At 48.9% G+C, this 15,329-nt stretch overlaps 1 protein-coding gene across 1 annotated transcript in view; it reads right to left on the minus strand.

Annotated features, from left to right (window-relative positions):
* Positions 1–3,131: 3,131 nt before the first annotated feature.
* POU2F3 (POU class 2 homeobox 3) overlaps positions 3,132–15,329 on the minus strand; it is a 79,510-nt gene continuing 67,312 nt past the window's right edge. The window contains exons 8-13 of the mRNA XM_032640489.1: positions 14,939–15,080; positions 12,856–12,992; positions 11,214–11,375; positions 5,685–5,751; positions 4,479–4,614; positions 3,132–3,485 (exon numbers count right to left, since the gene is read on the minus strand). Coding sequence (XP_032496380.1) covers positions 3,446–3,485; positions 4,479–4,614; positions 5,685–5,751; positions 11,214–11,375; positions 12,856–12,992; positions 14,939–15,080 — 684 coding nt within the window. The 3' untranslated portion in view covers positions 3,132–3,445. The remainder of the gene's footprint in view (positions 3,486–4,478; positions 4,615–5,684; positions 5,752–11,213; positions 11,376–12,855; positions 12,993–14,938; positions 15,081–15,329) is intronic.

The following is a 15,329-nucleotide window of genomic DNA, read 5'->3' on the forward strand; positions in this document are numbered from 1 at the left end:
TAAATATTCTCTTACCACACGATCCGACAATCACGCTCCTTGGTATTTACCCAAAGGAACTGAAAACTTATGTCCACACAAAAACGTGCATGCAGATATTTATAGCAGCTTTATTCATAATTGCCAAAATTTGGAAGTAACCCAGATGTCCTTCAGTAGGTAAATGAATAAATAAACTGTGGTACATCCAGACAAGAGAATATTATTCAGCATTAAAAAGAAGTGAGCTAGCAAGCTCGTGAAAACACATGAAAGAAACTTGAAGGCATATTACTAAATAAGCCAACCTGGGAAGCCTGTATACTATGATTCCAACCATGTGACATTCTGGTAAAGGCAAAACTGTGGAGACAGTAAAAAAGATCAGGGCTTCCCTGGTGGCGCAGTGGTTGAGAGTCCACCTGCCTATGTAGGGGACACGGGTTCGTGCCCCGGTCCGGGAAGATCCCACATGCCGCGGAGCGGCTGGGCCCGTGAGCCATGGCCGCTGAGCCTGCGCGTCCGGAGCCTGTGCTCCGCAACGGGAGAGGCCACAACAGTGAGAGGTCCGCGTACCGCAAAAAAAAAAAAAAAAAAAAAAAAAGATCAGTGGTTGTAAGGGCGTAGCAGGGAGAGAGATGAATAGGTAGAGCACAGAGGATTGTTAGGGCAGTGAAAATACTCCGTATGATACTCTAATGATAGATCTACATCATTATACTGTTGCCCAAAGCTGTAGAATGTACAACACCAAGAGTGAACTCTAAGGTAAACTATGGACTTTGGGTGATTGTGATGTGTCAGTGTAGGTTCATTCTTGGTAAAAAAAAGTTTACTTTCTCGTGAGTCATGTTGATAATGGGGAAGGCTACGAACGTGTTTGGGCAGGAGGTCTATGGGAAATCTCTACAGCTTCCTCTTAATTTTGTTGTAAACCAAAAAAACTGCTCTTAAAAAATAAAGTATTTTTGAAAGGGTCAAATGAGTGAAAACCAGCCTCATGGACAGTGCAGGACATCAGCTTTCAGCACTCACCTGAGCAAGATGTCAAGGTGGCCAACACTGCTGCAGGAAAGCATCAGCTCCGGCACCCATGAGTATGCAAGGGACAGTGCATACATACGTGTGTGTGTGTGTGTGTGCGTGTGTGCACAGATATGCACAGCTGGGCTCATGGGTGGCAGAGTAATTTCTTTACATACTTTAATTATTGCTGCAGGCTCCTCTTATCTCTTTGACACATACCAAGCCCCTTTCAACTGGATCTTTTCTTGACAAAGTAACCACTACCAACAGGCTTTCTTCCACTTCATGACATGAAACATGAGTCTTAGTATAAGCCCCATCCAAACATGAAAAGCACTTAACTTACGGTTATTTAGGTATGGATTTCTCCCTTGGATATTAGTATTTGCAACAAATGTTTAGTGCCAATTTTAGTTTCTTCCCTTCAGTCATTACATTTTTGAAGGGCCTCCCTTTCCCACCACAGGTCAATGTTTGCCTCAAAAATGGTAACGCTTTAACTTTTTATTAACCCAAGGAAAACCACAGGGATAGCTTCCTTGCCCCTCAACCCTCTCGTCAAAAGTCACAGTGCATTCCAAAACCAAATAGATTTGACTTTTGAATTATCCCTTGTCTCAAATATCCATCACTTTCCATTGCGAGTAATGAATAATTGACCTTCAGGACATCCTGAGATATGAACTATTAGCCTCAGCCTTCACGTCTTAAAGTCTACAAATGACTTGACCTTAAACATTTTCCATTCTCCCACTTACAAAATGAAGAAGCCAATCTCTCACCTACTCTGTCCTCAAGGCTGTTCTGTCAAAAAGGGTAGAAACCCTGAACTCTTTGGAGTCCTGTATTAATGTATATCATCTTTAGCATCAGTTCGGGGAGTCACAGACTTAATCCACCAATGTGAAACCCTTTCTCCATCCCGTTTCATTACACGCACTCACATGTCCTGCACAAAAAAAGACCCAGAATAATCTAAACCTCTTCTTGCCAATAGTGGAATACTGTATATCATCACCATACAAATTTATTTAGGAACAGAGAGATTCCTTTGAATCTCATCATTTTCTTGGACATGCCGTCTCTAAAAAAAAAAGTTACCATTTCTGGAACGGCTTCATGTTACATGTTTACACACTGGACCACAAAGAAGGAGACTCGAGAAAGAATGTTCCCGCAGAAATCAACAAGGATTCCCAGCCCACGTGGGAACTCTTGTGGAAGCTAGCATGGTATTTCACACTTTGGTATTGTTTTTCCTTTCTTTTTCTTTCTTTTTTGTTAAAGAAGATAAAATATTACAGAGATCTTCAAAATTCACACCTGAGTTAAATATTTTGCTGGAAAATTCCACACTAAGGAGAGAAGAACATAATGCAAAAAAAGGAAAGGGCTATATACAGGTATTTGCCAGCATAATTGTTGCGTGTGTGCTTTTGTGTTCTTCCTTCTGCACCAGGAGAAGGGATAGAGGACGAGATAAGGAGAAATACAGGAAAGGAGAGAAAGAACAAGCGTTTCTGAACTCTGGGGCAGACAGAGCAGACAGAAGAACACCTGTGGGCAGAGCAATGTAACCAGGGGGCTGAGTGTGCCTCAGCGTTCTGTAAAGAGGAGGGAATTCGGAGAACACAATTATGAATGGATGTGGTTCTGGAAAAGGGGCGGGGCTAAAGAGAAAATAGGGTGACGTGAAGACTCAGTCAGAAGGCTTTGCTGAACAGAGTAGACATCAGAGCTTTGGTGGAGACATCAGATTCAAATCTTTTCATAGATTCTAGAATCAGTTCGGAGATTGTGGCTAAGTTCAGAGTCAAAACCTTCTCACCCCTCTGGTGGTCTGGCACCAGGCAAACGGCTGTGCCCAGAATGAGCTGGAGATGAGCTGGAGAATAATGGCAAGAGGTCCTTTTTTCCTGCGGTACGCGGGCCTCTCACTGTTGTGGCCTCTCCGGTCGCGAAGCACAGGCTCCGGACGCGCAGGCTCAGAGGCCATGGCTCACGGGCCCAGCCGCTCCGCGGCATGTGGGATCTTCCCGGACCGGGACACGAACCCGTGTCCCCTGCATCGGCAGGCAGACTCTCAACCAGTGCGCCACCAGGGAAGCCCAAGAGGTCCTTTCTGAAAGACCACTGTCGCAGTGAAGCCATCTGACATATTTGGAACGAGAGGAGAAGGGCACAGGCAAGGAAGGTAAAAATGGTCAACTCCTAGGCGGGCTGTGCGTCTCAAGAGCACTAGGGAGCCAGCACACGGTTCGGTCGCAGTTTGGATCTCCAGAGGCCCTTGCTCCTGAACAAGGCAAGAGTTTGGGTTCATTGATAGTGGAGATTCTCTTCTACTGTGCTGAAAGTAATCTGTCCATACAGAGAAGGCGTGACTCCCTTCCTTCCAGTGGGGAATACAGGGCCAGGTGGCATAGGAGAAACTTTTTTGGTCTCAGTGGAGGTAGGTGGGATGGTTCCATCGGTACCAAGATCTAGAAGGAAGGAAGAAACAAGTCAGTTGGACAGCTTCTAATGAGGAGGGAAGATGGGAATGAGCAGTGAGTGTTAGCAGGTAGGTATGGGGTGGGGGGTAGTGAAAATGTTCTGGAATCAGATCGTGGTGACAATTGCACAAACTTGTGAATAAACTAAAAAGCAGTGACTTGTACACTTTAAAATGGTAAATTTTATGGAAAGTGAATTATATCTCAAGACAATTCTTTAAAATGTACATTATATGTTTTTCTCTCTCTCTTTTTTTTTTTTTTTTTTTTTTTTGGTGGAGACAGCTGAGGAGCTCCAACCTTTAGGGCTGTGCAACAATTGGCCCATAAGAGGTGGCTGCCTTGCTGAACAGTCTGGGTGTGGACAAGCGGGTTCACTTCTTCCGACAAGCTCAGGTCTTCAACCAATCGCCTAACTTGCAAATCTCTGTTTTGTTCTGAATCGGGGAAGGATCTCTCGAGGCATCCGCTGAGAACGCTTCTTAGAGCAGATTCTTTCCTTCATTAATCAAAGCTTGAGAGGCTGCTTTTCCCGCTGCATCCCGGGTTGGGGCATGAGGTTACGGGGTAGCACCCTCCTGCTCTCACGGTGTCAGCCACGCTGGAAGCTCAGGCTCGGGGCAGAACACCCCAGAGCGGAGGCGCTGGCCTGGAGGGTAACTCTCCTCAGCCCAGTGAAGGACCTGGCCCTTTCTGACAGGAGGGTTTGGAAATTTCCACCCTCCCAGTGAGGAGGGAAATGTTGGCTTTGTTGACATCAGCTCCTTGCCAGGACTGCTCACTGGCTAAGGCTTCTCTTTTAAATCCCACTCCCTAGGGAGAGAGTCCAGTCTGGCGCTCCACCCTACCCCTCCCTGCCCCCCCATTCCCCTTGTCCAGCCCCGTGACAAGCTTTCCTTCCCAAGGTGTTGACCCAGACGCAGCTTCTCACATGTCCCTCGGCCCCGCTGAGGTATCTCTGGGCTTGCCCCTCTGCCTCACCCTGAAGAGTTAAAACTGGTGGAGGAGTTCACAGCCGTTTTGGAGTTATTTTGAGATGCAGTAGGGCTGCCGTCGTGGCGTCCTGGGCCAGGAGACGAAGGCCTGCTGTTGTTCCCAGAGGGGCAGGATGACGTTACTGAGAACAAGGAGAGGCAAAAACAAGGGGGAAACAATGAGGCTGGGTCTGGGGACGTCGTGACATTCAGACACGTATCCTCCGAGGGGGCTCACCCTGTCCCTACCCGCCACCCATCTGCCCAACTCCTACCATGTTAGCATCGACACCTGGCCCCAAAGGGGCCCTCCTCATACACGCTCTCCTTGGCCCGGGCCCTGGAGAGTGGCGTGGCTGGTTCTGCGAGTCCCAGACTAGCCGAACGCAGGAGATACAGATGCCAAAATCATCCTACTCCAGGACACGCCCTGGGCTGGGCATACACAGCCCCGGACCACGGGGCAGGATGAGCAAAAGAATCAGACGCCTTGGAAAGGAAGAGAGGAGGAAAGAAAGCAAAGTGCTCGGGGAGGAAAAGAGAAGCTGAGAGCACAGGTAAAGACGGCCAGCCTCTCTAATGTTGCCATCTCCAGAGGGTTCGTGGTCTTCCAGAAAGAACACAACCAGGAGTGAGGAGTCCTGGGCCATTCACTAAGCAGCTCTGTGGCCTGTGGCAACTTGTTTCACTTCCCTGCATCCCCTTGCATCCCCTTTTCGACCTCTGTAATATGGCAGATTTGGATTAAACTGTATTTGAGTTTCCCAAACAGCATTCCGTGGAGAAGGTGACATATATTTCACCCTCCAAGCTAAGATGCTTTGAAGGGTCGAAGGCACTGCTATTGATAATTATGTCAGGACAAGGGACTGTCATATGGTCATCCTCTCTAGCTCTTTGAAATGCTTTGGAATACTCTTTGAAAAATAGAGTTCTGTAGAAAATTGGTTTGGAAAACCCTGCCTTCCATACAGCTCATTTGTATGGAGAAACTGCGACAGTTAAAACAAAAACAAACACTTGTTCAAACTTTGCCTACCCAGCATTTCCCAAACTTACTTGATCACAGAAGCCTTTTCTTCCTAGCACAGATTTTAACATGTTTTGAAATACGTTTTCGGAATGCTGACTTAGGTAGGTACCTCTCAGTTCTAGTATCCCATTATTTAAAAGAATTCTGGTACTATTCAGAAACCTCATTTTTAGAGCTCACCTGTTCCAGGCATGGTGCTGTGGACAGGAGGGACAGAGAGGGGCCCCAGAGACCCAGAGGGAGACACCTGAAAGGCAACAGAAGCTTATAAATGTCCACTTCTGCTTCCTTCTCCCACCTCTGGCACTTCTCCCAGGATGCTGGGCCCCAGACTCTGCAGAGACAGGGCTCAGCTTCCTGGATGATTTCCTAGTCCCAAACCTGCACTCTGTGCCTTGTTTCACAGGAAGGTCTCCGGACCACGCACAGCACCCAGCTCTGGCTCTGCCCTGCTCCCGCGTCTCCCTGCTGCTGACACCAGGCCCTGCCCTCCCTGCTGCGTGTCCCCTGGCAAGGTCTCTCGGGCACTGCCAGGCTGAAGCTGCCCTGCTCACGTGCTCCGGTGATGAGAGGGGCATGTCTCCTGGACCCTGCTGTGGCTGACACTGCTGGATGGCTGCCTATTTTCCAGTCCCTTCTTCTTCCTTTTTTAAAAAAAGTATTTATTTATTTTATTTATTATTTATGTATTTTGGCTGCACCGGGTCTTAGTTGCGGACTTCTTAGTTGCAGCGTGCGTGTGGGATCTAGTTCCTCGACCAGGGATCGAACCCTGGGGCCCCTGCATCGGGAGTGTGGAGTCTTATCCTCTGGAGGACCAGGGAAGTCCCTCTTCTTCTCTCTTAAAAGACCCCTGCACTCGCTCAGGGCAGCAGAGCACCCAGCCCTAACCACCCTGTTTCAGGCTTCCCATCTTGATGCATGAGTAGACCATCCACTCTCCCGAGGTAACTGGACGAGATGAACTGCGGTCTCTGAAGCCTTTCATCTTGCCCTGGATACTTCACAGCATCATCAACTCTGAGTTTGGAAGGGACCTAAGATGATTTGGCTTAACCTCCCACACAGTTCAGGAATCCCCTCCCTCAGTATTACTATCCTAGCACAACCTGGAACAAGATATAATAAAAAGAATAGACATTGTGGCCCAGCAGATCTGGGGGTGAGCCCTGGCTCCACCACTGTCTGTGTGATTTGGGCAAGTTACTTAACCCCACTGAGATTTGGTTTGCTCATCCGTAAAAGAGCAGTAATACCTCCCTCATATTTTCTTTTAATTAAGATTTAATGAGATAATGTCCGTAAAGCTTCCAACTCAATGCCTGGCAAACAGCGCACGGCTGTTAGCTCCCTTCCTTCCAGCAGGAAGCTGTCAACTGTTGTGTGTTTCCAGCTAGAAACTGTTTATTTCTTCATTTGAGCTGAACCCTGCATACTTTTCCTCCCCCTTATTCTTCTCATGCTGACCTGGGACGCTCAGATCAACCCTTACAAAGGACCTTGCAAGGAAGTTCTGCTCAGGGAGCTGGGATTGGCGATCCTCCCCTCCCCAGTCTGGAACATCCCATCCCGACAGGATGCAGCATGTACTCATTTCCTAATTAATCAGCAATGGTTCTGCTGCTTTCGTTTACCTGCCCTTTTACAAGGAGCGTCCTCAGTCGGCTGGGGCCCACCAAGGGTGGAGACAGGTGTGGAGCAGCGTGGTAAGAGGTAAGAGATGTTATTGATAACCTCCCTCCCTCTTCTCCTCTGCCCCTCCCTGCTGCCACACCCCCAGACATTTGTTGTTGTTTTTAAATAAATAATTATTTAGTCACTGCGACCAGCTTCTTCTGCTTCCTTCCGGAGACGGACTATACATATGCAAGCAGACATAGATATGGTTCCTTTAATATTTTGTATATAAATGGAAGCATTCTGTGCACACTGGTCTGAATAATTTTGCCTTTTTCTTTTCCTTCCTTCTCTCTCTGTCTCATTCTTTTTTTTCCCCTTAACTGTGTATCTTAGAGATCATTTCACATCAGAAGCAGAAGGAACTATGTCTTAGTTCCACGGACAGTGTCCCAATGAGACCTGAGGAGAAGACAGGAGTAGAACATTTTCTCTCGTCTTCCTTCAGGATGCCACAAGTATTAATGTGATTGTTTATTTAACATCTTTCTCCCCCACTAGGCTGGGGAATTCATGAGGGCGGGATGATGCCTGCGTGGTTCCCTGCTGTGTCCTCAGTGTCTACTGCAGTGCCTGGAACTTTGCGGGTGTTAAGTAAATATGTGTTGAATGCATGATGAGAACCCATGACACTCCTTTACGGCACCTCCATGCCTCCCACCACTTTCCTCCACGTTGGTGTCCCAGGCTGGGGTTGAACCAAAGTGATAACTGCCTCCCATCTATTCTAAACAAGCCCCATCTTTAAAGATTCTGACTCTCTTATGACATGGTTCAGGTTCCTTAACATGGTCTACAACGTCCTACATGATTTAGCCCCCGCCTACCATTCCAGCTTCCTCTTCCACACACTCTCTCTCACTCCTCGGGTTCCATTCCAACCTTCTTTGCTTCCTCTCCCCACCCACCCCAGCCTCAGAACCTTTGTACACAGTTTCCTCTGCAGAGAATGTTCTTCCCGACACTACCTCCACCCTTCCGTCCTGTCTCCAACCGCAACTCAGACCTTTTCCCCATTCAAGTCTACTCTTGCTTCTGCTGTCAATTTCAGCATCATTCCTCGAGAAGCCCCCTGAGGTCTGAACTAGGTTAGGTCCCTCAGATACTCACACATCTTATCTGGAGGCTTCATCACAAGTTGCATTTGTTTAATGTCTGTTTTCCTTGCTAGACTCTCAGCAGAGATCACCAATAAGTATCCTGTGTACCACCATATCCCAGTGCCAAACAGATGGTGGGTGCTCAGTAAGTATTTAAGACAGGAATGGTGAATGAATATCACATGGTCCCCAACCTAAAACTGTCAACGGTTCTTCATATCTTTGAGAGTAATTTAGCATCCACGACCCACCATGATCTAGCTCTCATCAACCTCTCTATCTTAGTCCTAAACCCTTAGCTCCAGCCAGACCAAAAGGCTTGTGATTCCCCAAATGCATCACGTTGTTTTATAATTCCATGCCGCTCACACACTGTTCTTTGCGCCAGCTATGCTGTTCTTTTTGCTAACTCCTAATCTGTTCTCCAAACAAATCAGGGGGTTAGCCCTCCCACATCCCATTCTGATTTGGGGGTCTTTTATCTGTGTTCCCAAAGCACTCTTGCAGGGCTCTTCACATCTGTATCACCCCTCCATATACTTCATTGCATTTTTTTGCATTTTCTGGTTCCTCCTTCTCAGTTTCTTTCCTTGGTGCTCTCCCTTTGCCCATCCCTCAAGAGCTAGTGTTCCCCAGGGTTGAAACCTCAACTTTCCTCTTTGCTTCCTCTGTACAAACTCCACAGGTGAGCTCCTCCTTACCCCGGATTCCAACTACCACCTGTGTGCTTATGACTCCCAGCCCATTTCTCTACCTTAGCCTTTCCTCCTGAGCCCCAGACCCATTATTCCGAGTGCCCAGGGCATTCCCACTTGGGTGTCCCACAGGCCTCTCTGTATATCATAATGATGTAAAGAATTGAAATCATCATTTTTTTCCTGCTCCTAAGCCAGCTCCTCCCCCTGTGTTTAATGTTCCATCTACAGCACCAGCTTCTACCCAATCAGCCCAGCCTGAACGCTGAGAGTCATCCCAGAGTATTCTCTTTCCTTTATCGCTCTCCCTGCCCCACCCAGTTTTCAATTTATTAACCAAGACCTAATAATTCTACCTTCTAATTATCTCCTGAATCCCTCCCATCCCCTTCATTCTTACCAAATGGGTTTGCTTCAGCCCTTATAATGTCACTGCTGGATAACTGCAGTCACATCTAACTGGTCTCTCTGAAACCAAATGTGATGCCTCTCAAACCACCCTTTATAACTACAGTCAAAAGTGGATCGTTCTAAAAAGCAATCAGATCACACTAATGCCCTACTTCACGTCCTTCAGCAACTCCCCAGGCTTCAAGTTCCTTAGCCTCGCTCATAGCCCCTTGTGTCTGGCCCTTGCTGATCTATCCAGCCTCATCTTCAACATTCCTCCACGTGGAAACCACCGGCCATTCCGTGCACGTGCTCTCTTCTCCCTCCTCCATACCACTGTTCTCATACTATCCCCCTGGGGGAATTCCACCCCTCACTTATTTGCCTCTTCACTCCTCCTTGTCTTTTTAGACTCAGCTCAGGTATTAATTATCTCCTTGGGGAAGCCTTCTCTAACCACCACCTCCCAAGGCTTTGTTAGCTGCTACTCCTAAGTTCTCCAAGAGAAATCATCGTGTTGTTTATCATTTGTTTATTTGTCTGTCTCCTCTGCTAGGCAGTGAGGTCCTCTGGGACAGGGAACAAATATTACTTCTTTGTGCATCCCCAGCACTCAGCACAAGGACCAAAACATAGTAGATGGTCTATAAATGTTTGGTGAAAGAATAAACAATAGTATAGTTTTATGAAGTCGCTATGTCCCACCCAGAACGAGGCTGAATTTCACCCATCCTTGAGTACTAAAAGACAGAGGACAACACCATTATCCCTAATTCCCTTAACCTTCAACCACCCCCATCCCTAGGGTTGAAGAAGAACCTTCCCCCTCCCCCGCCCCCACAACCTCCAGGCACCATCTCTCTCCTAGATGGAGAAGACATTGCGTATCCTCCAAACTTCCCATTCTGCCTGAACTTCAACTTATTGCCAGCCCTGACTTCTCCCCTTGAACCCCAGAATCACAGATATAACTGTCTGCATGACCCTTCCTCTTGGATGCCTAGGAGGTAAGTCTAACTTAATAGGACCAGCTCTGAATACTTAGTCTTTTTTCCCCCTCAAACCTGTTCCTCCTGCAGTCTTCATCATCTCCGAAAATGGCAGCACCTTCCAACCAGCTGCTCATCCTGGCCTCATTTCTCCCACTCCATATCTGAGCTAACAGCTCATCTTGTTGGCTCATGGTTGAAATACATTCAGAATCCAGCCACGTCTCCTCACCACCATGATCTCCACCCTAACCCAAGCCTCCACCACTCTCAGCCTGATGGTTGTTAATTCTCAGGCTGGTATCCTGCCTCTACACAAATTAATCTCCACATAGCAGCCCATGTCAGCTCTCCAGTGTCTCCTTTTTTCACTCAAACTAGGAGCTAAGGTCCTTTCGATGGCCTCCGAGACCACGGTGAATGGCTTCCTGTTACTTCCCCGTTACTTCTCGGACTTCACCTCCCACTTCTCACCTCCTTCCTCACCCTGCCCTGGCGACATTGGCTTCCTTGCTGTTCCTCAAACATGTCAGGTCTTCTCATTTTCTGGTTTCTCTACCTGGAACACTCTATCCCTCAGATATTTCGTTCCCTTTCAATACTTAGATCCCTGCTCAAATGTCACCCTATCAGAGAGGTCTTTTCTTACCCCTCTACTATAAAAGCATCTCCCCGTAATCACTTTCTATCTCCTTATCCTTCTTTGTATTGTATATATTTTGTATACAGCCTCTCTTTGTTTATATATTTATTCCTTGCTCCCCAACCCCCATCTTCTTTAGGACGGGGAGGACTCTTTGCCCTCCAGGCTTCATCTCCCCCAGTGCTTGGCAGGCAGCTTGGCTCCTGGCCACTCACCAGCCGGGAACTGTACATGGGTGATTTGATGGGTGTGGCCACAGGGCAGTTGATTCGCTTCTCCTTTTGGCGGCGGTTGCAGAACCAGACCCTCACCACCTCCTTCTCCATGGACAACTGCTCTGCAATCATGGAGATCTCCTCTGAGCTGGGTTTGGGGTTCTACAGAAACCAAAGGGATAGAGTAGTCAGGAGGAGAAGGGAATAGGATCAAGAATTGTGCGTGGGGAACAGATGTTCCGAAGAAGCAGGATAGAACAATAGATGGAGCAGAAGCTTTAGAATCGGACCTACGATGGAATAGTGGCTTGAGCACTTACTCTGTGGCCTTAGGAAACTTTCTGAACCTCTCTGAGCCTCAGTCTTATCTATGAAATGAGAGAAATAATGCCTCCCGTATAGGGTGATTATGAAGATTAAATGAGAAAATGTGTATAAACTGCCAAGCACAGGGCCTGACACAGGGTGGAGGCTCTTCTCCGGCTCCTTCTTCAGAAGTTCTGAAAAGAGGAGCCCACTGATGAGTTAGGTAGGGCAGGCAGAATCCCCAGAACACACGCTCCCTTCTGTTCTTTCCTCAGAATCTGATACCCTTCTCTTGCGTCATTTCTTGCTGCTTACCTCAAAATACGAAATGATAAAGTTAAAACATGAGGACCCATCAAGACTATAAAGCACATCCATCACTCCTTTGTTCTGACCCCTCCCACCCCCACCCAGTCTTTGATCTTAGCTCCCTTCTCTCCTTTCTGCACCCTCCCTTACTCTTGCTGCTCTCAGAAACTTAATCAGAAGGAAAAGCCAGGTCTTGTCATCCTGCCAGCAGGATGCAGCCATCAAGTCCTGAGTCATATGTGCTGGAGAGTCTGCTGGAGAGACGGGAGTCCTGGAGGTCTGGGGCCTGCAAGGTGGAACTAGGCCACAGGCGAGCCCTTTAGGGGCCGTGTGGTGTGGATGGAAGCTCTGGAGGCTGGTATCTAAGGCATCCTGATTAGAGGCTGTTTAGACCACACCTGTTTATCCCTCTTCTCTTCCCCAGCTCCCCCGGGGCACATAACTGGTATTATTAGCGTCCACATATTGGCTCAAGAATATACTTTTGCTGCAAGTTCAAAAAGGTGTCTATGTAATATGACTATAAATATTTAAATATACATAGAAGAGAGAAACAGAAGGACGTGCATTTAGATGGCGTTTGGTGGTGGATTTTTTTCCTGCCTCCCTGCATTTTCCAAATTGTTTACAATGAGCATTTATTATATATATAATTTGAAAAATACAGAACAATGCAAAGAAAATAAAGAATTTATATACAATGCCCTGGTTTTGCTCCCTTTATCTCAACTGGATACAGAGATACACTCTCCTCTGGGATTCTATACCCCTGTCTTTAAATCTCCCGAGGGACAATGGGCACCAAACAGAGGTCAGGGCGAGAAGGGTCAGTGGGGGAGGAAGTTTCTGGAACCCAGCCTCTCATTCAAACACCGGGGGCACCCGGAAAGGGAGCGTGTCTCCGTGTCCCGACCCTTTCCCAAGGCAGGTGTACGGGGGCTCAGGGGTGGCGCCGGGGGGCTTGTGTGCGTCTGCTCAACCCCCGTGCAAGTCGGCCCACCCGTCGCCACCCAAAGGGCCCGCTCACATCTTGAAATCTCTTCTCCAGAGTCAGGCGGATGCTGGTCTCGATGCTGGTCCGCTTCTTCCTCTTCCTCCCGAACACTTCACTGAGGGTGGGGTAAGAGCTGGGGGTGCTCACGGAGGGGTCTGATGGAGAGGATTCTGTGGGGAGGGGAGAGCAGAGGAGGCTCAGGGAAGGGAAAGCAGCTGGTTCAGGCTCTGGCTCGATGGACTTGGGGTCCAATGACCCTTCCCGGCAGGTTCTGCAGCCCCCTCCCCGACACAGGGGAACCAGACAGACCGAGAATCCTGCTTCCCCTCGTTGCTCTGGGCAAAAGGTCCTCTATGCCTCTCACTGCCGTGCCTCCAGCGTTTGCGGTCATGGTTCGGGGACATCCAGACATCAGCGGCGCGTGTGGGTGTGAGTGGGGGCAGGCAGAGCGCCTACGAGTGGCGCCCATGAGCCTGTCTTTTACGAGTAGGCCTGGATGCGACTCCCGAGGAAAATGAGGACTGGTGTTTTGAGCTAAAGGCAGTGGCACTTGGTGACGGAATGTTGGTGCGGAAGCCACTTCCTTTTCAGTGTGAGTGTTGGGGTTGAGGCTGTATGAGGGGTCGGCGGGGATGTCCCTTAGGAAGGATTCAGGCGCAGCCAGGGAATCGCACAAGAAATGATCCGCAAGATCCCTTCCCGAAGATAAGACCTTCTGATCACCTCTTTCACTTCGGCGCTCCAGCAAAAACCGCCGAACGATCAGCCTTCCACGGGTGGGGGTGGGGCGGGGTGGGCTGGGGAGCTTCCTCACCCCTTCCCTTGTTTCCACGTGGAGCAACTTCCGAGAGGGTCACACCCTTGGCTGCCCATCCCCCGCTTTCTTCTCTCTCCATAGTAACCACTGACCCACATTAACTACAGATGAGAGCCCAGCCCTGACACTGGCTCTGCTCCTAGACCAGTGGTTCTCAACCTGGGACGAGATTCTGTACCACCCTCACTCCCCCAGGGGACATTCGGCAGTATCTGGAGACATTTTTACACCTGTCAACAGGGGGTGGGTGCTCCTGGCATCTAGTGGGTAGAGACCAGGGATGCTGCTGAATAGCCTACAATTCATAGGACCGCCTCCGCCACAGATCAATATCTGGCCCAAGCTGTTGCTAGTGCCTTGGTTGAGAAACCCTGTCCCATGCTATGCCATGATACCAAACTCTTCCATTCATTATTGCAAACGTTTTGCCCTCGGCTTACAACCCGGACCTCCTGGCCCCCCACGCCTGACTGAATCCTCCTGCAAGCCCCACTCTTGCTGTAAGCCTTTCCCAACCAGTCTAGCTTGGAGTAACTCCCTGCCCTCTGAAAACCTACTCAAGAATTCGCCAGGTGAAGATCTTGCGTTGTGCCTACTGCCTCCTCGTCCCAGCCATGAGACCCTAGAGAACCTACTTCCCTAACCCCGTGACCTAGACCTAGTCCAGACAGCATTCTGGGTAAGTGTGTTTGCTCTGCAGACCCAAGCTTCGTCTCTGGCGAGCTGTCCTACGGTCTAGGCTGGGTGTGTCTCGGGTAGGGAATAAAATGCCGCAAGTCTTCGTGGCCACAGACCTAAAGCTATGTCTTCCATGCGCTTTATCGGTAGTGAAGCTGACGTTTTCATCTCTACTTGGCTGTCTCCTGTGTCTTATTTCTCAATTGGCTCCAGACTCAGGAGGAGAGGAAAGGGTGCTATGTATTGACTACCAAAAGCCCCAACACAGAGGACTTCCCCGGTGGTCCAGTGGGTAAGACTCCACGCTCCCAGTGCACGGGGCCCGGGTTCCATCCCTGCTCGGGGAACTAGATCCCGCATGCATGCCACGACTAAGAGTCTGCGTGCTGCAAGTAAGAAGCTCGCATGCCGCAAATAAGCGTCCATGTTGCAACTAAAAAAATATATCCCGCACGCTGCAACTAAGACCCAGCGCAGCCAAAAATAAATAAATAATAATTTAAAAATGTTGTTAAAAAAAAGAAAGAAAGGAAGAAAGAAAGCCCCAACACGGACCAGTCACCATCCCCTTCCCTGCAGACCTTCTAAGGCTCCATCCATCCTCGTGTCCCTGAGGCCTACCTGCATCATTCAGCCACTTCTCCAGCAGCGGCTTGAGCTTGCACATGTTCTTGAAGCTCAGATTTAGAGCTTCAAATCTGGAGATGGTAGTCTGGCTGAAGTCGTTGCCATACAGCTTTCCCATCGCCAGACCCACGTCTCCCTGCACGCGGGGATGGAGAGGGAAGAACTTTGAGAGGTAGGCCCCTTCTCTCCTTTGTCCACATCCCTCACCATCCTAGCGCCTATCCACACCCAGCGAACCTTTGCTCACCCTGGCTCCCTTCCAGTTTCTACCCTCTAAGATGGAGACTGGGTTATTTCTCTCCCTAGACTCTGAGTGCGCTGTGCCCTCGTGCCCAGCTCCTTGCCTGGCTCTCATTCCTCTCCCCTCCACCAGTGGTGTTCCCGT

The sequence above is a fragment of the Phocoena sinus genome, chromosome 8, assembly GCF_008692025.1.
Source record: "Phocoena sinus isolate mPhoSin1 chromosome 8, mPhoSin1.pri, whole genome shotgun sequence".
NCBI classification, from domain to species: Eukaryota; Metazoa; Chordata; class Mammalia; order Artiodactyla; family Phocoenidae; genus Phocoena; species Phocoena sinus.